Genomic DNA, 23134 nt, shown 5'->3' on the forward strand with positions numbered 1-23134 from the left:
GCAAATGCTTGTAAGAGCCAAAGTTCAGTAACAGCCTAAATGTTTATCAATACGGAAATGGTTAGGGCATGGCACATCCACACAATCATGCCACTAAGGAGAAAAGGCAGGTTTCTGGGTGCTTGTCTGCACCACTGACTCACCACCAGGCAGGCTGCCCGCCGCCAGAGGAAAAAAATGTGGGCTTGCTCTAGGGTGAGACAGGCTTGCGTTTCAATCCAGGCCCTGCTGCTTCCTGGCTAGGGGACTTGAGTGAGGACGTTCTCTTTCAGGCTGTTATTTTCTGCATCTGTTAAATGGAGAAGGGGAAAAGTTATGGTGACATATATAAAACAGCCTGGTACACAGTGGGCCCAGTGTCAGTGCCAGGCCCCTTCTTTCCCCTTTTAAAGTCATTTCCACCTGATGGTTGCTCAGAGTTGTAAAACTGGCATGGAGGGGGACCTGGGATTGAAAATTTTAGTTGCGAAAAATGGGTATGACTGGAGATGACGCCGCTAAACAGGAACACGGACAGACACAAAGAGGCATGGTCTATCATGCGTGTCTCTGCTTAACACTCACAGCCTTTGGAGAATCCATCAACAGGACTCTCAACTGAGTCTGTGGACCGGTGTTTTCACTGCGCCTGTGGCAGTCTGTTGAAACAGTTCCACCTGGCACGGGTGCTGAGGAAATGGCAGCAGGGATGAGGCTTGGGGGGGGGGGGGTGAGCGCAGCACAAAATAATGACAACACATAGTGCTACTACGCACCAAGCACTATTCTGGGTACGTTCATCCATTTAACTCTGCCAGGAACATTATAAGGTGCCGCCAATCTCCATTTTAGAAACGGGGGGGGGGGGGGGGGCGGGTAGAGAGGGTTGAGGAACGTGGCCAAGGTCAGCTGACATTTATGTGAACCCAGGCTCAAGCTCTTATCTTCAGTGCTTTGCTTAAACAGTCATTCCAGAAGGAAACTGGGAGCCAGTGCTTCAGGAATAGAATATGAGAACCAGAGTAGACTTTGTGCACCCTAGTGGCTGCCTGAATTTTGTCAGAAAGTACATGTATCCCCTGTTCAGTTATAAATTACAAAGGTTTTTTTTTAGTAATATTGCAAATGAAAAATGGTAAATTCCCCCATTGACCGATATACATATGAATGTACGTTTGTACACACGCCCCTTCTCCCTCCTCCCCGGAGTTATTTCCCTCCCAGTGGTAACCGCGGGCTCTAGCTAAACCGCTGCGCGCATGCGCTCTCCTCGGGCCGGGCATCCCCCCCCCCCCCCCCCCCCCCCCCCCCCCCCCCCCGGTGCGCACAAGGCTGCGCCACTGGCTTCTTGAATTTTCGACCCCTATCCCTGGGTTCCTCCCCCACCGCGGCGGGCGAGAGACTGAACAATCCTATCCCACCAGTCTCCGTCTCCCAGGCCTTCAGGATCTGACCAGCCCGTCTCTGCGGCCTCACCTCCCACCCAGAGGGAATTCTGAGTCCAAAACAGTCTGGACCTTTCCCTCCACCTGGAGTACCCTTTCCCGCCCTTCAAGGTCAAACCGGACCTGGGCCCTTTCCTTCAGTGATTTGCTCTAGTTGTCTCCCTCCACAGAGCGTTATGTCTTACAGCGCACACACTAGGTCTAATTCATTCCCGTGTTCTCAGCACTTACTCGGCCCAGGACCCTGAAATTCCTCCCTGCCGCGCCGCCCCACCCCACCGAATCCCGCCAACGCCACTGAAGAGGCGGGACTCGAACCTGCCATCTCCGGTGCCGCCCTCTCTCCCTCCTCGCTACACTCCCACATGGGCCTCAAAGCAGCGCGCGCACACTAAGGCGGAACCGTAGCGTCCGCCCTCCTCCCCTCCGTCATCCGCATGCGTGCTAAAGCCAACCACCTCCATCAACGCATGCTCAGCCCGGCTCTGACGCTCCGTTCTGGCGCGCCCAGCCCTCGGCGCATGCGCAAGGCCAGCACCCCACGGGTGCTGATCTCCGCTCCGCCCCGTGCTACCTTCTCCTCTTCCTCTTTCGGGCCGGCGTTCTTTGGGTGCCGCTTCCGGGGTGCCTAGACCGGTTCCGGAGTGGCCGGTGCCTGCTTTCTCTCTCTCCCTCCCCAACGCTCCTCGTCCCCTAGACGCCATTTACAGGCCCGTGGCTTAGAGTGGAACCTCCCCCCACCAGCCCCGTCACGGAAAGCGCGCGTAGCGCTGCGCCCCAAGAGCCAATCAGCAGCCGCCTTAGGTAAGGGGCCCGCAAGCCCGCGCGAGGCTCGTGCACCGGCAGGGGGCGGGGCGCTGGGCGCGTTTCGGGGCCCCGCCCCCTTCTCTACCGTTAAACGGTTGCTCGGACGTCCGGCAGGTGTGCGTAACAGACTAGGCGTTCAAGGGCGACCCTTAAAATACCGGGTTGGCGGGCGCGGGGTGGGGAGGAGATAAATAAGGTGTAGATAGGAACTTCAGTTCTGGGAGGGCCTAATAGGGCCTTTAGAACTGGCCGTCAAGTATTGCAAACGTCCTAACGACAGCGTGTAAAGAGAAGTCTTGGGAACACGCTCGCAGAGGGTCTACAGACAGACCCTGTATACCCGGGAGGTCCTCCGAATCCTATGTAAATAGAAACCTAAATCGTAGGGTTCCCCATAGGAGGCTTGTAAGCAGGTGTCTAATTATTGGGGATGTTACCTGAGTAATAGAGACTCATTGGTTTTAGGGGATGCCCCATATACAAACTTGTAAATGTATATTTACAAGTGTTAGAGAGTCCTTAAAAAAATAGTGTAAATAGACTCTGAAGTTCTTGGGGGTGGTGGTGTGTAAATACAGAGTTGGGAATTAGAGAAGTCTCCCCTCAGAGTTTGCAAATAGACACTTAGGTTCTGGAAGAGTCCCCAAAGGGGGCATATGAAGAGATGCTTAAACACTGAAGAAACTCCCCCAAAGAATGACTAGTTAGATTCTTAACATCTGGGAGGTCACTGTAAGAGCCCTGTAAATAAACACAAATAGACTGGCTTTATACATTTTGGGAGACTCCCCAGAGGAGCCTGGAAACATGGGGGGGGGTCCCCAAACTGTATGTAGGTGGACTCATTCTGGGGGGCTCCCCCATAGAGCTGTTCAATAGACCCAAATACTGTGGAAGTTTCCAGAAAAAAAAAAAAACAAACATGCAAACGGACACTTGCTGCATGAGAAGGGGCTTCTCTTGATGTGTAAACGGACTGGAGTGCTGGGGCAGAGTCCCTGTGGAGGAATGAAAAGAGACACTGAAGCACTGGGGGGTGGGGCTGTCTCGAGAATAATGTGCAAAGTGACCCTTAACTGCAAGGAAGGGAGGATTCCCAGTTTCTGAGGGGAATCTCTGCCAGAGACTGTAAACAGTCACTTAAGTGCTGAGTGGATCATTTTCCATGAGCATGTGTAAACAGGCCCTGCCCTCCTGTCTCAGAAGGCAGTCTTCAGCTGGGTTTGTGACGGGGGGGGGGGGGGAAGAGGTCACTTGTAGCAATGGGAGAGACGCTGGACAAGCCCCTACTCCTATATCCTGTTAACAGATACTGCTGTTTCTGGAGAGTGAATCTCTCACAGGGATCTGTGACTGTGTACTTGGGTAGGAGGTGGGGGATTCATAGAACCATTTCACAGGTGGGGGCACCTGGCTGTCTCCGTCGGTGGAGAGTGCAACTCTCGATCTTGGGGTTGTGAGTTCGAGCCCCATATTGGGCACAGAGCTTACCTAAAAATTTTTTAAAAATAAAAATGATTTATTTCATAGGCACTTAAGAGCTAAGCAAGGATCAGCAAACTTTTTCTGTAAAGGGACAGAGAGGAATTGTTTGAGATCCTGCAGGTCGTACTGTCTCTGTCTCAACCACTCAACTCTGCCATTGGATCAAGAAGGCAGCCATAGACAACTTTTAAGTTGATGGAGGTGGCTGTATTCCTATAAAACTTCATTTACAAACACAGAAGGCAGCCCTGATTTGGTCCGTAGCCTACAGTTTGCCAACTTGACCTCTGAGCTATAAAGGAAATGGCCTCTCCTGCAAACAGACTGTTAAGTATTCAGAGATTTCTCTGGAATGAAGTGTAAACAGCTGGGGAAAGTCCCTAGAGGGACCTATAAAGCGAGTCAAATGGTAGGGAGTAGACCATATAGGTGGCAGTTCATTTTATAACATCTTAGATTAACCACGGGGGAGACTTGGGAGTGTGAGGGATGGCGGGCCATCAGAAACCTAAGGTAGACAGACTGAGATGTAGAGGGACACCAGATAAGATAGGGCCTTGAGTGCAGGAGCCCCACCCCCACACATGCCAGTATTAGGTAATCAAAGCAGTAGTTGTCGCACTGAGGATCATGTTACTGGTTTGTAAGGAAATGCTTTGCCACAGTTTGGGAAAGAATAGGTCCCATTTTTATGTGACCCCCTCCCCCTATGAGATACAGGTTGAGGCCAAGTGACTAATAGTTGGGAGTAGTTTTGGCTACAAGTAAGAGAAGTGTAGCTGTTTCCCACTGCATCTAGAAGGAAATAACGCCGGGTGAACAGGAGACCGCCGATTTTTTTTCTGCCACACCAGCCTTCCCTCGTTCCTTCCTTCCAGTCCAGGGTGGCTGCTTGAGCTCCAGCCTGCACACCATATTCCTCCCAGCCAGGAGGAGGAAAGGGCAAAAGGCATGTGCCAGCATCTGTGAAGGAAAGTTTCTGAAAGCTGCTAGAACACACTTCTGGTGTCATACCATTGGCCAGAAAGAACTTAGTCCCATGGCCACCTAACTGCAAATGGTGCTGAGAGGTGTGTTCTGGACAGCCATGTGCCCAGCTCAGAACTGAAGGTTTTTTTTTTTTTTTTTAATTTTTTTTTTCAACGTTTTTTATTTATTTTTGGGACAGAGAGAGACAGAGCATGAACGGGGGAGGGGCAGAGAGAGAGGGAGACACAGAATCGGAAACAGGCTCCAGGCTCCGAGCCATCAGCCCAGAGCCTGACGCGGGGCTCGAACTCACGGACCGCGAGATCGTGACCTGGCTGAAGTCGGACGCTTAACTGACTGCGCCACCCAGGCGCCCCAGAACTGAGGGTTTTATTTTATTTTATTTTTTTTTGGAAGAAGAGAACAGATCTTGAGAGCCAGCTAGCAGTCACTGCCACAGCCACAGAGCTCTCTTGAAAGGAAGTGCCTTCTTACAGTCCAGAGTGAACCAAATAGATTGAAAAGAGTCTGTCCTCACTCTGAAATCCACCTCTCTCTCCCTCTCTCTCTCTGTCTCTCTCTCTCTCTCTCTGTCTCTCTCTCTCTCTCTCTCTCTGTAGGCAACCATGTCTGAGTCTGGCCATAGTCAGCCTGGGCTCTATGGGATAGAGAGGCGGCGACGCTGGAAAGAGCCTGGCCCCGGTGGCCCCCAGAACCTCTCCGGGCCTGGTGGTCGGGAGAGGGACTACATTGCCCCATGGGAGAGAGAGAGACGGGTGAGTGAGCGGGCCCAAGGGCAGCATCCACATATCCACTCGCTCCACAAATGTTTTTAAGCACCTGCCATGTGCCAGGCACTAATCTAGATGCTGGGGATCAATCTGTGAACAAAAGCCTTATGAAGTAAGAGTAGAGAGTGGCAAAGGGGTCTGTCCTAGATGAAGTGGACAGAGAGGGCCTCCCTGAAGGGGTGGGTTTGGAGCAGAGACCTGAAGGAGGTGAGGGAATACGCCATGACAAAATCTGAGTGAAGAGCATTCTAGACAGATCAACAAATGGGAAGGCCCTGAGCCCTATATCTGGTGTATTCAAGGAGTAGCCAGGAGGCCAGTGTGGCTGCAGTGGCCAGAGAAGAAGGGAAGGTAATAGAAGATGATGTCGGAGAGGTAACTCAGGCCAGATCACGTAGGACCTGATAGGCCTGAGAAAGGACTTTGGATTTTGTTGAATGAAATTGGCACTGGAGGGTTTGAGCTGAGAGGCGCCATAAACTCATGTTTCAAAGAGTCCTGTAATAACCGCAGCTGTTCCTAGGTGTTGAGCAGCGTGCACGTGCAAGGTGCTTTAACGTCTTTCGGGTCTTTCTGCACTCTTCTAGCCACCTCATGAAGTAGAACCTAGGACAGATCTGATTTTCACTAATGAAGAGAGTGAGTCTCAGGGGAGAAAGGACTTAACCCAGAGTCACAAAATCAGTGAGCTTTGGGGCCAGAACCCAAACCCAAATCCAGCTGAGCCCAAGCACAGCACTGGTCTGCTGGCCGTAGTGTCCTGGACTGGAAACCAGGAGCCTCGGCGTGGGCCCCGGTCCTGCCTTGTCTTCTCTCCTGTGCTGAGGTGACTCGCTGTCAGAACCTGCCCCCTGCTCCTGTCCTTTCTCTAGGGCCCTGCCCACCTCTGAGAGAGCTCTGGGGGGGAAGAAGAAAGTAACAGCTGGAACTGTTTTCTGAGCCATAAAATGGTAGACATGAATAATAATTGATTTCACAGTGAGCTCGGCTCTTATTCCTTTCCTTGGGTTACAGCATAAGTGAGAACACAGGGTCTCTTTCTTCCTGCCACACGTACCCTGGACAATGTCGCCATCATCGTGCACTTTCAGCTTTAGTCCTGGATCAGCCTCTCCGAAGCCTCTTGTCTTTGCCTCTGACTTTGCCACTGATCCCTGGCAGCCTCCTAAGTGGCCAGTGGACTCCTCACGTCCTCCATGTCCCCTGCCGACTTCGGCATCTTCCTCCCATTTTTCCTAGTATCCATGACAGCCCACTGGGCCTCATCCTGGACACCCCCTTCCCCACGTCAGTCACCCTGTACGTTGTGCCTCCTGAATACATCTCCTGTCCTCTGTCTGTCCTCACAGCCTCGTCCCAGGTATCATCCTCTCCTCCCCCGACCTTCTCCCCGTCTCCCTCCCTGGCCTTCTGAAAGCCCGCAGCCTCTCCTGTGGTTCTGTCACAGCTCTTCTTCCCAAATACTTTCATGCCCTTTGTTTGTTCTTCACCATCGGCCAGTGAAGTGAGCAGAATTGAAGTAAGTATCCCCAGTGTATGGTGAAGAAATAGACCCACTGAAGGGTCATGGCTCTCCTGAGGTTCCTCGGGGAACAAGGCTCAAAAGCTGATCTCTCCCCTTTCTCGAGCAGATTGGGGGTGAGTCAAAATAAGCATGAAGGCAAGGTGTGGGATCAGCCCCCTGGCTACTGGCAAGCGTGAGTGGAGCTGAGGAGTGATGAGGAACGATCAGGGTAGCAGGGCTCTCGGGATAGCAGCTGTCAGATAGTGAGCGCCTGCCATGCGTCAAACGCCACATGGACAGTTTTCAAGTTCCAGCTACGCTCAGCCTGTAGTAGTCCTGTGAAGAAACTCCTATCCCTGCTGGCCAGATGAGGAAACAGGCTGAAGCGAGGCCTTAGCCAAGGCGGGGCCGAGTTTGAACCCAGGGCTAGCTCCAGAGCCCTAGCTCCTTCCACCTGGGTTTGTCTTCTGGCAGAAGCAGCCGAATGCAGTTGTGGAGCCAGGCTGCCAGGGTTCAAAGCCTGGCTCCATTCTTTGTTGGCCACGTGACCTTGGGCAAGCCAGTTAACCTCAGTATCTTCATTTGTAAAATGGGAATGATAGTGTCTATCTCACGGGGTTGCTGGTGGAATTAATACGTGAAGGCATTTAGAATTGTACCTGGCACCCAAAGGCCCTGGGGAGTGTCTCTGAGAGGCGAGGGAGCCATGCCCGAGTAACTGCCCTCCCTCACCACAGGATGGCAGCGAAGAGACCAGCACGGCGGTCATGCAGAAAACCCCCATCATCCTCTCGAAACCTCCAGCAGAGCGGGTGAGCAGGGAAGAATCTTCTGAAGGGGAGGCTGGGAGCAGTTAGGGCAAAGATCTCTCCTGCTGACTGGAACCTTCTCACTCCCATAGTCTAAGCAGCCACCACCCCCAACAGCCCCGGCTGCCCCACCTGCCCCAGCCCCTCTCGAGAAGCCTATCGTCCTCATGAAACCACGGGAAGAGGGGAAAGGGCCTGCGGCTGCGACAACCACCTCCACCCCCGAGGGCGCTGCCCCAGCACCCCCTGCAGCCCCCGCACCGCCCAAGGGAGAGAAGGAGGGACAGAGACCCACGCAGCCTGTGTACCAGATCCAGAACCGAGGCATGGGCACTGCCGCACCCGCAGCCATGGACCGTGAGTTGGGGCCTGGGCGGGAGCCTGTTGAGGACGGTTAGGAGCTGGACCGCCCTCACACAGACCCTCACCACATCCCATCTCCTGCTTTCTCCTGTCTCCAGCTGTCGTGGGCCAGGCCAAACTACTGCCCCCAGAACGCATGAAGCACAGCATCAAGTTGGTAGATGACCAGATGAATTGGTGTGACAGCGCCATTGAGGTACTGAGTGGGGAGCATGGGTCTCCCTGCTTGAGCTTCCCCAGGTCCCACGTCTCACTGCCTCCACCCCACCTCCCCACCGCCACCCTCTTGACAGGTGATACTGGACTAGACAGCTTTCAGGCAACTGCAGCAATGAGAGAGAAGGAATCTGAAAGTTCTCACCTAGCCAGGGCTGAGTTGCAGTGGCTTGCAGTACATGGGCTGTGCTGGTTGTTAAAATACTGAACAACCGTGATACCAGTTGGCAAAGAGGGACTCCCACTACCACCCAGATGCCCTGGGACCTCCTTTACCGTCTCCTGCCCCCTCAGGTCAGCCTCCTAGACCCTGCTCCAGTTCCCCTTCTGATTGATCGAAACAACCCATGCAGTACCAGTGTTAACTGGTTTGAATGTCACTCCCAGAGGCTCCCTTTTCCATCTCAGTGGCCCCTGCTGTAGTTCAGACCTCACATCCCTGGACTGGCATGCCTACCTCCAGATTCTCGGGCTTCATTTCTCCTCTCCTGCTGCTTTTTCCCCCTAGACCCGTCACATCACGTTGCTGCCCAGATTCTCCCAGATGTGTCCCTTCTCCTTCTCCAACAGCTTGGACTTACTAGGACAGCATGCCGGGTCTGTATTTTACCCGGCCTCCTTCCTTTCTATGTCCGCTGTCCTACTGATATCAACTGGAGGGCCTTAAAACAAAACAAAAGCCAGTGTCCAGGCCTACCCTTCACTGTCAGATTAGAACGCCCTGCAGTGGTGACAATGTTCTGTATTTACACTATCTAGTATGGTAGCCACTATCCTTATAAGTGGCTATTGAGCACTTATCCACATATCCCCATATGTGGCTAATATAACTGAGGAACTGAAGTTTTAGTTTTGTTTCATTTTAATGAACTTAAAAAATTTTGCTTTAATGTTTACTTTTGAGAGAGACAAAGCACGAGAATGGGGAAGGGCAGAGAGAGGGAGACACAGAATGTAAAGCAGGCTCCAGGTTCTGAGCTGTCAGCGCAGAGCCCGACATGGGGCTCGAGCTCAACGGACCACAAGATCATAACCTGAGGCAGAGTTGGACACTTAACCAACTGAGCCACCCAGGCGCCCCTAATTTTAATGAACTTAAATTTAAATGGCCACATGTGGTCAGTGTCCAGCTTATTGAACAGGGCTAGCGCTAGGTGTTCTTTCTGCTTTAATGTGTCTAGGGTTAGAGCCAAGATTGGCTTCCTTTTTTAAAAAAAAAGGATTAATTTTTAAGGAGCCTGTTGAGGACGGCTCTCTTTTTTTTTAAAGCGTGTCTCTCGCACCCCCTAGTGGTGAAAGGCATCAGAGCTCGTGGCCCAGAGGTGAAGGTCTCAGGACTCTTAAATCCCAGACAGGATCCAGGACAGACTGACCTCCCCTTCCTCACTCTTGTCCCTTTTTCATGCTGCTGCGTGTTTTCCTGACTTGCCAGAAGCCGAAAGTCCTCCAGGAGTCTGCCGCAGTAGCCCTCGGATACCACATCCTGTCCTTCCACCTGTTCTTCATTCCTGTGCCTTTCTTCTACTCTTCCCCAAAGTCAGGTTTCCCTTTTTGCCCACTGTGTTCCAGCGGCACTGACTTTCCATTAGCTTCTTGACCATGCCAGGCTCTTCTCCACTTGGGAGCCCTCACAAATGTTCTTCTCTGTGCCACCGCATACGTACAGGGGCCCTTTGCCCAACTGAGGGGATCGGAGGCATCAGAGTTTTGCTTCCACATCCGACAAGGCAGGCGGGCCAGTCTCTGCCCCCCCACCCCACCCTAGTCTCACTCCCACTCCAGCAGCTGACAGATTTACGAGGCTCACATTCCTTCATCTTCCCACAGTACCTGTTGGATCAGACCGATGTGTTGGTGGTTGGTGTCCTGGGCCTTCAGGGGACAGGCAAATCCATGGTCATGTCATTGTTGTCAGCGAACACTCCTGAGGAGGACCAGAGGTAAGGGGTGTGGAAGACCAGGAGGGAGGTGGACACCTACCTGGAGGACAGGGAAGGGTGGGCCTGGGTATTGCAAGTGGTATTACCAAAGGACTTTGGGAAAATGTTTCACCTCCCTTGGCCTCAATGTCTTTGTCAGATTAGGGTGATTAGAGCCTGGATTAAATCTTTGTGTGGCTCCAAGATAACCAGTCCTGTTTCTCCCTCCCTTCCTGCCTCACCCCAGGGAATGGTACAGAGCCCGGCTTTGGATTTAGGTTGACTTCAGTCTCAGCCCTGCCATTCACCAGCTAGTTGACCTTGGGAATGTCACTTCACTTCCCAGTATCTCACCTCGTCACGTGTAAAGTGGGTTTTTGGAGGATAAGATGAGGAAGGCAAAGTTAACAAGAACCTGACACAGAGCAAATGCTCATAGGATACTGGTTGCTAAGACCTGGTAAATAGAACAGGGAAAGAGACTCGAATGTAGGGCATGGGTTCTAGACCAGCCTCGGTCCTGCATTCTTGAGTAAGGATGGGGATGATTGTGAAAATAAAAATATGAAGTCACAGGAGAGGATCTGGGGAAAGAGAGAGCTTAGGAACTAGGGACCAGAACTGAGGGCAGGGAAGGAAATGGAGAAAGGCAGGGACTAGGGAGGAGAGACATAACCGGTCTGATTAAGGAAGACTCAAACTGGAGAATGAGAAAGGGATTGTCTAGAAAATGTAGGGGTTTGGTTTTTGGGTGTTTTTTTTTTTCCATAAAGCAGGTGATACTATCTTGCATTGCGTGGATGGATATCAGGGGGTCCATGAACCTCCTCCTAACAGTATATGAGGGATTTTACATCTATCTGCAGTTAGGCTTTCCTTCTAGGAAATGGGTCTGTAGTTTCCCCCAGATCTTAGAGGGTCCGATGGAGACCCAGAGCAGGTTAAGAACCACTATTGTGAGACTGTACATCCACTAGAACCAGAGCTGTGGGGCTGCCCTTCCTCCCAGGTCCATCTCCTCTCTTGTCAACTTGTAACTTAAGCTCACCTTGGCTCCACTTGGGAACAGCTCCAGCTCTCTCAGCATTCTTTCCGTCTCAGCTTCCACCCCCAACTAGCAAATTTCTCCTCCCCTACCCCCGGCTTTGAGTTCAGATTCCTGAGCTAGAGAGAATTCTACTGGCCTGGCATATCTTTTGTGTTTTTTTTATTGTTTAGTTTATTTTGAGAGATAATGTGAGTGGGGGAGGGGCAGAGAGAGAAGGAGACAGAGAATCCAAAGCAGGCTCCACACTGTTAGCGCAGAGCCAAACATGGGGCTCGAACTCCCAAACCATGAGATCACGACCTAAACTGAAGTCAGACACTTAACTGCCTGAACCACCGAGGTGCCCTCTGCTTATTTTTTTGAGCCACGTCAGCCCGTGGTGTGGCGGACTGTGGTGCCAACTCTTGCCATCAGGCCCCCTTTACGTTAAGAATTCATCTGCTTCTCCCTTCCTTCATTCCTGTCTCCTGGCCCAAGCCTCCGACATCTCCCCTACTGAATGTCAAGAATCTCCTCACTGATCTCCCTGCTTTAGTTCAATTCAGCTAACATCTATTGAGTGCTTACAGCGTGCCAGGCACTGTTCCGGGCACTGGGGATACAACAGTCAACAGAACTGGCAAGAACCTTTGTCCTGGTGAGCCTTCATTCTAATCAGGGTGAAGGCAAACAAACTACGTTATTTGACATGTGAGAAGGTGATACCCAAACGGGAAGGGATTATAGGGAAGCTGTGTTGGTGCTGGATTACAGTCCTAAACAGAGTGGTCAGGGAAGGCCTTGCAAAGAGGGACACTGAGCACAAGCAGACTGGGAGGAGGGAGAGCTTTCTAATCAGATGGAATGACAGGAGCCTATGTCTGAGGCAACAGAGTTTGCCTGGTGTGTGTGCAGAATGGCATGAAGGCCCTGGAGCTGGCGCGGAGTGAGCAAGAAGGGAAGGCCTAGGCGGTCAAAGAGGATCAGAGAGGTCAGAGAGGATAAGGGAGGCTACGGCTCACCACATAGCACAAGGGGAGCCTTTCAAAACCCACCTCCAGTCCTGTCACTTCCCTACTTAAATGTCTTCAGGGCTACTCCAGGCTCGTGGGCCAAAGCCCCAGCTCCTTACCAGGCCCCACAGAGGCCTGTGCTCCCTCTTGTTGCTCCCAGTCCCCCTGTTCTCCGCTTTCCCCTCTCCCCACACTGGTCTTTTGATTCCCCACACACGCCACCTGCCGTCCACCTGGGACAGTCTTTGCTTCCATCCTCCACCCCCTGTGCCTCCCCTTTAACTTAATTAAAGTTGCTCAATAAACTCTTCTCTCTCTCACTCTCAGTGTGGTCATCTGTCTCTTGTACGGCAGCCCTTCCCAGCCCTCCCAACTGAGCTATCCCCATCCTGAGCGCCACACACCCCTTCTTCCTACCGCTCACAGTTACTGATCTCTGTTGATCTGTAAGCTAGAGCAGGAGCTGCTTGGAAGCAGAGACGGTCCTTGTTCGCTGTCGCATCCCGGTATCTGGTACATCAGAGGCCTTCAGTACGGTGTTGTTAAGTGGGTGTCGGACAGCGTAACACGCCTCTCAGGGAGGTGGGGATTACCTTTTGAGACAGAAATACCATTACCCTGATTTTACAGATTGAAAGAGAAAATCACTTTGTCCAGGTCGCAGAATGTGACCTAGTTGAGCTCCATGGTCTAGGGCAAGGCTCAGCTGTGCCTGCTTTGGCGTCATCTCCCGGTCCGACGCAGATAGAACCGAGGGAGACTCTCTTCCCAGGGGAAGAACTGGGAACGGAGTTCTACAACCACCCAGCCTCTCACTGTGAGGGTGGAGAGCATTCAGTGCTATATCTCCGGGGCCCGGCCCGTGGCAAGTGCACTGGGTAATTCACAGCTAACGATTACGTATCGCCGCCTAGCGGGCATTTTCCTAAGGGCTTTACGGCAGTTAGCCTCATAGCAGCCCTAAGAGTTTTGAGACTGCTGTTATCCCCATTTACAGACGAGGAGGCCAAGGAGAAAGAAATTAAGGACTTGCCCAAAGCCACAGAGCCAGGAAGAGGCAGAACTGGGATTTGAATCCCAGCGGTCCAACAAAGTCCTGACTCTTAAACACCTCACTCTACTGACTTCATTAGATGGGTTAATAGATCTCCTTATGGGTAAAGGTGAAGTCATGTGGAATAAAATGTGGTTCTCCAGACAACAGGGGCCACAGGTGGAAGGCTTTGTAGGGGGCTTTGAGAGTAGGGAACCACGCTCACTTTACATGGTTACACTCTGGAGGCATCAGAGGCTGAGAAGCGCACCTCTAATGCACCCCACCCGCTTCTCTCCACAGGGCGTACGTTTTCCGGGCCCAGAGTGCCGAGATGAAGGAACGAGGGGGCAACCAGACCAGTGGCATTGACTTCTTTATTACCCAAGAGCGGATTGTTTTCCTGGACACACAGGTGCTGACCTCCACGTGCCCGCCCTCCTGCATGCCACCTTCACATCCATCCCTGAATGTTGTTAAGCCAGAACCCTGCTTGGATTCCATGTGGTCCCAGCCCGCCCATGGGCACGCTAGGTGCTTATGGACAAGTTGTGTCTTTTCTTGGCCTTTAGCACGTTTTCAGATTTTGCCTCCCTCCCCTCCCATCCATCGTATACACAGTAGCCTAGAGAATCTTCTAGCGTAGTGGCTAAATGTGTGGGCCCTCGAGGCCGGTCTGTGTATGTCCAGGTTCTGCCTTTAATTCTTACCATTTGGGTGATGTGAAGCAAGTGTTTACCCCCCCCCCTCAAACCTCAGTGTCTTCGTCTGTAAGTGGGGACGATAATCGTACTCAGCCTCACAGGTTCATTGCAAGGCTTCAGTGGAACGGTCCGGGCAGAGCGGTTGGCACAGGACCTGGCATGTAGTTAGCGTTCAGGCCCATCGCTATCATCAGAACTGACCTGTGTGTTTCTGGCGGCTTTCCTCATCCTCTCTCTTGCCCCCAGGCAGAGTCCCCATTCTTCAGCGTGGTGTTCAGGGCTCGTGGGGCTCACCTCCTTCAGACTCCAGCCTCCCCTCTCTGGTGTAGTCTCTAGCTCCACCAGATGCACCACAGGGCCTCGCCTTGATCCCCCTCCCACCCTGGGCCGTCCACATCCTGTTCCCTTTATCCGAAACTACCCTTTATCTGAAACTGCCTGTTCCTCAGTTTTCCTAAGTGGGAAAAACATCATTGCCTACCTTGTAGGGTTGTTGTGAGGCTTCGGTGAGTTAATACAAGTAGAGCCCTAATGGCAGCGCCTGCCATGAAGTAGGTACTTCATACTTTGCTGTCAGTATCATGAGCATGAGAACACTCTCTCTCCCCTTGCCATTTTGCCTGGCTGATGCCTTCTCCTCCGAGAAGACTCTGCCGGGGCATCGCCTCCTCCCAGAAGCCTTCCCCTGCTCTGAGCCCCCACTGGTGCCGTGTGCGCCTTCCATCGTGGCACTGACGTATCACAGCCTCTTCCCACGGTGTACTGCTCCCACTCCCCACCTGCCTGGAGCGCTTTAGGGAGGAGCTCTGTTGGTCAGGGCCTGGCCCCTACGTGGTTCTCCCTGAATGTTGATGGAGCGGAGTTCTAGTCACCATAGGTGTGGATGGCACGGACAGTGAAAGCCCACAGATGTGATCTGTGAGTCAGGCCCTGTGCAGGGGCCCCTGGGGGACCTGGAGACAAGCTGAACTGCCATGAGCTGGGTCCAAGGCCCATGTGGAGCAGAACGGAAGTTAAAACAGGACAGAATAGAGCATGCAGCTCTATTGGGAGTTTTAGAAAGCCAGCAATTGGGAAACTGTCTTCTTTAAGGAATTCCACTCACTGCAGCAAGAAGGCAGTAAGACCACCAAACTGATTGCGTTCTTGTGGCTTTTAAATGGAATGTTCCTTGAAGAAAAGGTGATGAACTCACCATGGATTCTTTTACACCCACTGATGCAGTTTTTAAATCCTCACCAATTTTCACACTAAACATCGTTTTTTGACCAAAGTAATTATCTTAGCAAAGTTTTGAAAGCATTTGAAACAACTAAGAAAAGGAAAGTGTCTTGAAGGGACATGACTCATGCAAGCCAATATTACATTTATTAGCACTAGGAGAGTTCTCTTTGAGCACGAGGCACTTGAGAGGGGTGATAATTCATAAAGGAGCTGGGGGAAGTGTATCTGCTTTGAAACATTCTTCTTTCACCCCCTCTTGCTGACTAGCTCTTACTCATCAGAAACCGCCTGTGTTTCTGACCTTATTTTGCCCCGAGAGAGGCAAGGTATTGGCCTTCAACTTGAGGAACTTGGGTGGCTGTGACACTTAGGGTTCTGGCCTCCAGCCCCCGTTCCCGACTCCCTCTCTTCCTTGCCGCAGCCCATCCTGAGCCCCTCCATCTTGGACCACCTTATCAACAATGACCGCAAGCTGCCTCCAGAGTACAACCTGCCCCACACCTACGTTGAGATGCAGGTGAGGGGACCAAGCCGGACCTAGGGGCGAGGTCTCCCCCTTCCCCCTCGAGATTCGCGATGGGGAGTTGGATATGGGTTGACCTCGTTTCTGCTTCATAAAGAGCCCTGGGTGCCCCAAGAGCTGTAGGAAAGAATAGCATTGAGAGTCCTGTCAGGCTCACCTCCTGGCTGTGCTCCTCAGAAAAGTCATTTCCTGCCCCCTCCCCCTTCAGGCCTCGTTATCTGCCTGTGTGAGATGGGAGTGATCATTCCCATCTTGCCCAATTTAGGGATGGCCTGTGAAGGAAGTGCCAGCGGAGTCTGGGCACACAGTAGGTGCTTAACGGCTCTGAGGCTCTCACCCTGCTGCCCCTTCAGCTAAGTCCTGGGAGCAGGGACCCCAGTCTGGGTAGGGGGGGACCTCCAGCTCGGTCACCCCTTCCTGCCCTCTCTCAGTCGCTCCAGATCGCGGCCTTCCTCTTCACGGTCTGCCACGTGGTGATCGTTGTCCAAGACTGGTTCACAGACCTCAGTTTATACAGGTGAGCAGGTGGCGGGGAGGGGTGGGGGGGTGGGGGCAGGGAGCGAAGGCAAGAGATGGGGATCAGAGACTCGGCCACTTGCCTGGGTCTCATACGTTCCACACAGTATCCATAGGGACCCCTTTAAAGTCTGAGTTGGGGACGCATGGGTGGCTCAGTCAGTTAAGTGTCCGACTCTTGATATGGGGTCAGGTCACGATCTTGCGGTTGGCGAGATGGAGCCTCGAGTAGGGCTCTGTGCTGACAGCGTGGATCCTGCTTGGGATTTTCTCACTCTTGTTCTTGCTCTCTCTCTTTCTCTCTCTCTGCCTCTCTGCCACTCCCCAGTCGTGCATGCTCACACGTGCATGCATGTTCTCTCTCTCAAAAATAAACTTAAAATAAAATGTGAGTCGGAGTGGGTCACCACCACCTAGCAGACATACACATGCTTACGACTCCCCACTGGCTTTATACATCACTCAGAACAAAATCCAAAGTCCTTCTCATGGCCTACAAGGTCCTCCACGGGACAGTCCTAGTCTCCTCATTGACCTTCTGTCCCACCACTTTCCCTCGCTCCCCGATTAAAGCCCTAGTGGCCCCATGGCTACTCCTCGTGCAGCTTAGGACCTCTGTGCTGCATCCCTCAGCCAGAACACTCTTCCTACAGACCTCAGACTCCCTCCCTCACGTCATCCCACCTCAGGCCTTCCCCGATCTTATAACATAGAACCACCCCCCACCACCACCCCATTCTTACGCTACTGTGTTTTCCTTCATTGCATTTATCACTCCCTAACAGGACATTGCAGGTCTCTTTAGGGTCTGTCTCTCCCAGTCTGAGTCCCTGGCGCCTCACACAGTGCCTGGCACAAGGTGGTTAATACACGTTTGTAGAATGAATAGCATAATCAGGAGCGGGCTTGTCCCTCTTGTCCATCTCCAGGCACATGTACCGTACCCAGGCAGGCAGGAAGGGGGAAGGAGTCAGGATCTGGCCGGAGTCCTGCCTGAAGCAGCTGGAGCTTTTAGAAATGCCCCCTGGACAGAACTGGCTCAGAACCTAAGGCGTAAGGGTTCCTCTTGGCCTCAGGCCCCACGGGATAGCTGTGCGGAGGCCAGCCGCCTTGGGCACAGAGCCCAGCCAGAAGGAAGGAACAGGAGCTCATGGGGAGGGGAGAGCTGAGCCAAGGGAAGCAGATGTCTCCAAAGTAAGGCAGCCCAGGATTTGAACCCCAGCTCTTAGTAGGTGAGTGGCCTCTTTTTCCTTAGCTCCTCATAGGCAAATTGTTTTATGCGGATTAAATGAGTTTAAAGAACTTACAGCATTCGGTGGTAAATGGGAATGTAATGTTTATGTTAGTAACCCTGGGGGTTGGGGTGAACTGTGGGTCTGGTCTGGCCAGCAGTAAAAATGACTTTCTGGGAAAACCAGCCCTTGTGACCAGATCCAAATGTCTTTCTTTTTTTTTTTTTTTTTTTTTTTAATGTATTTTTGAGAGTGAGAGTGAGGGAGGGGCAGAGAGACAGAGGATCTGAAGTGGGCTCTGCGCTGACAGAGAGCCCGATGTGGGGCTCCAGCTCACCAACTCACCAACTCTGATGACCTGAGCCCAAGCCGTACATTTCATCAGCTGAGCCGCTCAGGCGCCCCTAAGTGTCTTATTTCTGAAACACCCGCGCTGTTACCATCACCATAGTCTATTTGAATTCGTTCACGTGAGAGGAGTGTATTGACCATTTATGGATGCCATTCCCCGTTCGGGGCACTGGGGACACAGGTGTGAATTTACCAGACTGCCCTGTGGAGTTTGCATTCTGATTGGGGTATGGACTCAGCCCGGCACGTGGCAGAACCTTGCTTTTAATCCAGAGCCTGAGGTGGGCTTCTCAGCAGGGAAACCCCACGAAACTGTGGACAACACGTTTGTATGTGTGTTCGTGTGAGGAGAATGTCCGTGCTTTTTATCGGATTCCCATGAGCCCTTCCTTCAGATAGCAAGCAGGTTTATTTTATTTACATGTCTGGAAATTTTATTTTAAAATGGCATAAACTGAAACTTAGGTCCATGCAGAAACTTGCACATGGATGTTTATAACGCAGTTTTATTCGTAATTGCCAAAACGAGGAAGTGATCAAGGTATATTTCAGTAGGTAAATTGATAAACTATGGTACATGCGCACAAGGGAATGTTACTGGACATGCGTTATCACGCCGTGAAAAGGAGGAAGGTACACACTCTTGAGTGCGTATTACTAAGTGAGAGAAGCCATTACTAAGTGACGCCGCTCGCTGTGATGCTGTGTGGCGGGCACATGTCCCTTTTGTCAAAACGCGCAGAGTAGACAACACCGGCAGGGAAGCCTAGTGTGTAGCATAGCCTTTGGGTGATGATAACGTGTCACAGGCTCATCGGAATGTTGACAGCGGGGGAGGCTATGTGTGGGAGTGGGGCGGGACATTCATGGGAATCCCTGTACTTTCCACTCGGTTTTGTGGTGATCTTACCAATGCTTTAAAAAATGAAGTATTTTTTTAATAGCATAGACTCATTTAAAAACGCATGCAGTTGACATGGGTCCATGGATTGGTGTCTGAGAGAGTTGTCTCTGAACTCCCTAAAATCCCCTAAAATCGGTGTAGCTGTAGCTTTTATCAGATCCGCAAAGGGGGCCCCCTCCCCAGGCTGTGGGACAGGGGGTGCCCATGCCAGAGCACCAACCTCTCGCCCTGAACCCCAGGTTCCTCCAGACAGCAGAGATGGTGAAGCCCTCTACCCCATCCCCCAGCCACGAGTCCAGCACTTCCTCAGGCTCTGACGAAGGCACTGAGTACTACCCCCACCTGGGTGAGGGACTTGACTGGGGCGGGGGGGGGGGGGGGGGGAAGGGGGGAGGCAGGGGGACGGGGGAGGGGCGAAAACCAGGAGCGCTGGGGAAGTGGGGAGCTGGGAGGAAGCAAGTCAGCAGATTAGCTGCTCCTTCCTCCAAGGTTCCCACCTGGCCACCAAGGGCACGACCCTGAGTCTGGGTCCAGCTCCTTGATCAGAAGGGGAGCCTTTTATATACAGGATCCACATCAGCCCATTTCTCTGTCCCCTGCACCTCCAGCACAGACTGGGGGCGAAGAGAGTGCTGAAGTAACCCGAGTGGCCCCAGGTGCCCTGCTTGCCCTGCGGCCTCACACCATCTGCTCGCTCTGCTCTACTGTCACACTGCCCTTCTGCAAACATCTCGTTCGTTTATGACACCCCAGGCAGGGTCTTCCCTACTTCCTCTGCCTCACCAAGTCCCTGGTGCCTTTCTGTCTTACTCCTGATTGTGTGGCTATTTTCCTCTTCGGTCTTCTCCATCAGACTGGGGGTTCCTTGGGGACAGAAACCAGATCTCACGTCTGGGTCCCCTGCATCACCCAGCACAGGGTCTGGTGCTAAAGCAAAGTAACGTGTAACATGAATATTTACAAGAGCTCTGAGCCCAGGGGTAACGGCAGATCTTTGGTACGAGTGGGGAAGGCCACACAGCCCAGCCCCAGCTGCCTCACGCGACTACATCTCTCTTCCCACCCCTCCAGTCTTCCTGCAGAACAAAGCTCGCCGAGAGGACTTCTGTCCTCGAAAGCTGCGCCAGATGCACCTGATGATTGACCAGCTCATGGCTCACTCCCACTTGCGTTACAAGGGTAAGGGTCCCTGAGTCACCCCCCAGGCTGACCAGTGGCTCTTGACTCCTGCTCTGGCCCGTGGCCCAGACGTCCAGACTGGCCTCCTGATTCTAGCTTGACCATCATATGGGTACCTCCCCTGCCCCTCACCATAGTATCTGTAGGCTGATAGGTTCTCTCCTGCAGGTACTCTGTCCATGTTACAGTGCAACGTCTTCCCTGGGCTCCCACCTGACTTCCTGGACTCTGAGGTCAATTTGTTCCTGGTGCCCTTCATGGACAGCGAAGCAGAGAGTGAAAACCCACCTCGGGCAGGTATGGTTGAGTCTGGTCCACAGGGATACCAGTTCTTCCCTGGTCTGGTGGGAGATACAGGTTTCCCTGGCCTGGGGTGATAGGGACCCACACTGGTCTGAGGGGAGACTCGTGGCTTGTCCTTAAGGTGCTTGGACCCTTTCTTAGGAGTGTGTTTCCAAGATGTTGGAGTACGGGAAGAGCTGGGCCGGGGCTGGACGTGGAGGTACTCCTGGTATTCCAGCCCAGGATACTGGGTGCCTGGGAAAAAGGAAAGGCCCTCTGACAGGCTGTCCCCCCCCCCACCCCCTTATCCTCCCCACCTCAACTCTCCAGGACCCGGTTCCAGCCCGCTCTTCTCCCTGCTCCCTGGGTACCGTGGCCACCCCAGTTTCCAGTCCCTGGTGAGCAAGCTCCGGAGCCAAGTGATGTCCATGGCCCGGCCACAGCTGTCACACACCATCCTCACGGAGAAGAACTGGTAAGAGCTCCAGGCAGGGTGGTCAGTGTGGGGGCCCCCACCCTGGTGCAGACTAGAGGAAGTTCTCAGTGATCTCTCCACATCTCGGTTCCCTTTTCTGGGATGCTGATGACTGCTTCCACTCTGGACAGCATGCTGTCTCTTAAGTCCTCCTGAGTAGCCAGTAGGGTGTAGGTCTTGTCACCAGTTTTACTAGTGGGGAAATTGAGGCTCAGAGAAAGGAATTGTCACATAGTGATGTTACATACCAGTAGCTAGGTGCCATTTGATGGCGAGGAGTAGGACCAGTGAGCCCAGTCAAGCTCAAGCGTTTATTCTGAGGCCCTGAGTGCGGAAAGCGTGGCCTCACAGGAGGGGACGCTGAAATGTCCCCACAGGAGCTGCATTCTCCAGCTCTCACTGGATGGCACTGTCTCCCTGCGCCCCCCCACCTTCCCTCCTCCTGTGCCACCTGGCTCTCCCCACTCTGCTTTCACAGAGCCCCGACCTCCCCCAGCCCCAGCCCCAGCCCCAGCCCCAGCCCCACATGACCCTCTGTGTCTCGAGCCCACAGCAGGTCTGCAACATTGAATTTCCAGGAGACACGGAAGTTGGAGAGAAAGAGCTTGGCTGGGTGCAGCCTCTAGCACGGCTCCCCCGGGGTCTGTGGCTGGCCGTGGCCGGAAGGGGCAGGGAACGCACACAGCAGCAAAGCCAGTGAGCCGTGCGGGCGAGGGGGCTCGGGGCTCTACCCTCCCACGGTCTGTAGCAGGGCCCAGCCGGGTAGAGGGTCATGCAGCTGTCAGACGTTTCTGATCGCCACAAGACTCTGGAGGGAGATAGAGGTAGAATCCTGACCCTCAAGTTGGGGCTTGAGGCCTTCATTCCAGACCAGGCGCCTTCTGCTTTGCTCACCCCAGGGGAGGCGTCAGAACCCGGGCCACTCCCATCAGCACTGTCATCTTCCCCACATCCCGGTCCAGGAGCCTCTGGGGTCAGGTCATGCAGGTCGTACGCAGGACCTGTTTTTGCACCTGGCCCGGGTCAGCGCAAGCCTGGCGGGCCACAGCCAGGGCTGCTGACCACTCACCTCCTCCCCCAGGTTCCACTACGCTGCCCGGATCTGGGACGGCGTAAAGAAGTCCTCTGCCCTGGCGGAGTACAGCCGCCTGCTGGCCTGAGGCCGAGGGAGGAACGTCATGCAGAGAACCCCCCTCTGGGTCCTCACGGATGGTGAGGGAGCACACGCGTCCTACCCCCCTGGTGGGGTGGAAAGTGGCGGCAGGTCTGATGGACGAGGGACCACGACATCCTCGCCCAGAGACGTGAGGCGTCCAGGGCCAGGCCTCCCATCCTCAACGGAGTGTTGTTCAGGGGCAACTCTGAGATCCCACCCCCAACCTGGGCCAGGGCGGCCCATCTCAGTCCCCTGCAGGGACAGGCAGTGGGAGTAGTCTGGTCACGGAGAATCCCAGGTTCCATCTTGACCTCCCTCGGCAGGGACAGGAGCAACAGGGTCCCTCCTCCCTGACTCTGAGCCCTTTCCCATAAGGTGCGGCAGGGTCTGGGGAGCTCTTCGTTGGGGCAGGTCTGGTGGTTCGAATAAAGAGTCATGCAAGCCTGTTCTGGTGCTTCCCTTCTTCCCGTCTCCCCAGCATGCTGTCCTGGGGAGCAGGGCAGATTTGGGTCCTGGCCTTTAGGGGGCAGATTACCTGCAGCCACCATTGGAGCCTGAGTGAACTTGCCATGGGGACACTTTCACTGCAGGTCATAGAATTGTCAGGAGCTGAGGAAGACCAGTCTGCTAAGGAGGAAGCCCCTAGAAAAAGGGGTATTCTGTTTCCTGCGGTGACATCAAGTCCCATCTCTGTGCCATGGATAGGAAAAGACAGTGCCCTCCTTTGGCTAAATGCAGTGACTACCTCCGTGTCGTCTGCTCTCAGTTGAAGACAGTGCCTGCCTTTGGTGAAATGCCTCGTTAAATGCAATGCCTGATTCAGTATATGCTTAAAAAATAGTGTGTGTCTTAGTTAAATACAGTGAAATACAGGGCTTACCCTGAGCTGAAACAAGTTCTACCCTTATCCAAATGCTCGTACGTTACCCTTAACACACAGCACCCACAGTTGGTGAAGTATGGTGGCTTCCTTTGCCTACAGAGCTCGTCTACTCTTGCTTGAAAGTAGTCTCTGCCTTGTAAGTCCAGAACCTACCCTCAGTTAAGTACGCCATTCACTTCAATATGGTACCTACCTCACCTACCCGGTTTAAATTCACTACCTCCTAGCTTAGTGTTTCCCCAAGTGCGTCTCCAAGTGGGTCTGGCCACCGCACCCATCCCAAATTAGTCCCGACATTCGAATCACGCCACCTCACCCTTCCCCAACGCGGTTGGTTCCGTCACC

At 53.2% G+C, this 23134-nt stretch overlaps 1 protein-coding gene and 1 long non-coding RNA gene across 5 annotated transcripts; one reads left to right on the forward strand and one right to left on the reverse strand.

Annotated features, from left to right (window-relative positions):
* Positions 1-23: 23 nt before the first annotated feature.
* LOC122493938 lies at positions 24-2109 on the reverse strand. The gene is made up of 2 exons (XR_006300069.1): positions 1999-2109; positions 24-289 (listed from the first exon to the last, which is right to left on the reverse strand). It is a non-coding gene; the product is annotated as an uncharacterized LOC122493938 (long non-coding RNA).
* Positions 1911-22352, forward strand: SMG9 (SMG9 nonsense mediated mRNA decay factor). Of its 4 annotated transcripts, none has more exons than XM_043598693.1 (14): positions 1911-2228; positions 5306-5461; positions 7718-7792; positions 7882-8146; positions 8251-8348; positions 10196-10308; positions 13664-13775; positions 15710-15805; positions 16243-16328; positions 19054-19160; positions 19886-19993; positions 20162-20290; positions 20606-20750; positions 21832-22352. In XM_043598693.1, exons 2-14 carry the CDS (start codon positions 5312-5314, stop codon positions 21908-21910), a joined length of 1563 nt encoding a protein of 520 aa, XP_043454628.1. In that variant the 5' UTR covers positions 1911-2228; positions 5306-5311; the 3' UTR covers positions 21911-22352. The 4 variants fall into 4 exon arrangements, with proteins under 4 accessions (XP_043454628.1, XP_043454632.1, XP_043454629.1 ...); XM_043598694.1 differs by lacking the exon at positions 1911-2228 and adding an exon at positions 2419-2594; XM_043598697.1 differs by lacking the exon at positions 5306-5461 and having other exon boundaries at positions 1933-2228.
* The last annotated feature ends 782 nt before the right edge of the window (positions 22353-23134 follow it).

This window comes from Prionailurus bengalensis, chromosome E2 (genome assembly GCF_016509475.1).
Source record: "Prionailurus bengalensis isolate Pbe53 chromosome E2, Fcat_Pben_1.1_paternal_pri, whole genome shotgun sequence".
In the NCBI taxonomy this organism is placed as follows: domain Eukaryota; kingdom Metazoa; phylum Chordata; class Mammalia; order Carnivora; family Felidae; genus Prionailurus; species Prionailurus bengalensis.

What these genes read in the sequence shown, in the direction of transcription:
- SMG9 (XM_043598693.1), top strand. Translation starts at nt 5,312, where the DNA reads ATGTCTGAGTCTGGCCATAGTCAGCCTGGGCTCTATGGGATAGAGAGG. An exon ending in GGTGTGACAGCGCCATTGAG is followed by an intron (nt 8,349 to 10,195) that starts GTACTGAGTGGG and finishes ATCTTCCCACAG; the next exon opens with TACCTGTTGGATCAGACCGA. An exon ending in CTCCCACTTGCGTTACAAGG is followed by an intron (nt 19,994 to 20,161) that starts GTAAGGGTCCCT and finishes TCTCTCCTGCAG; the next exon opens with GTACTCTGTCCATGTTACAG.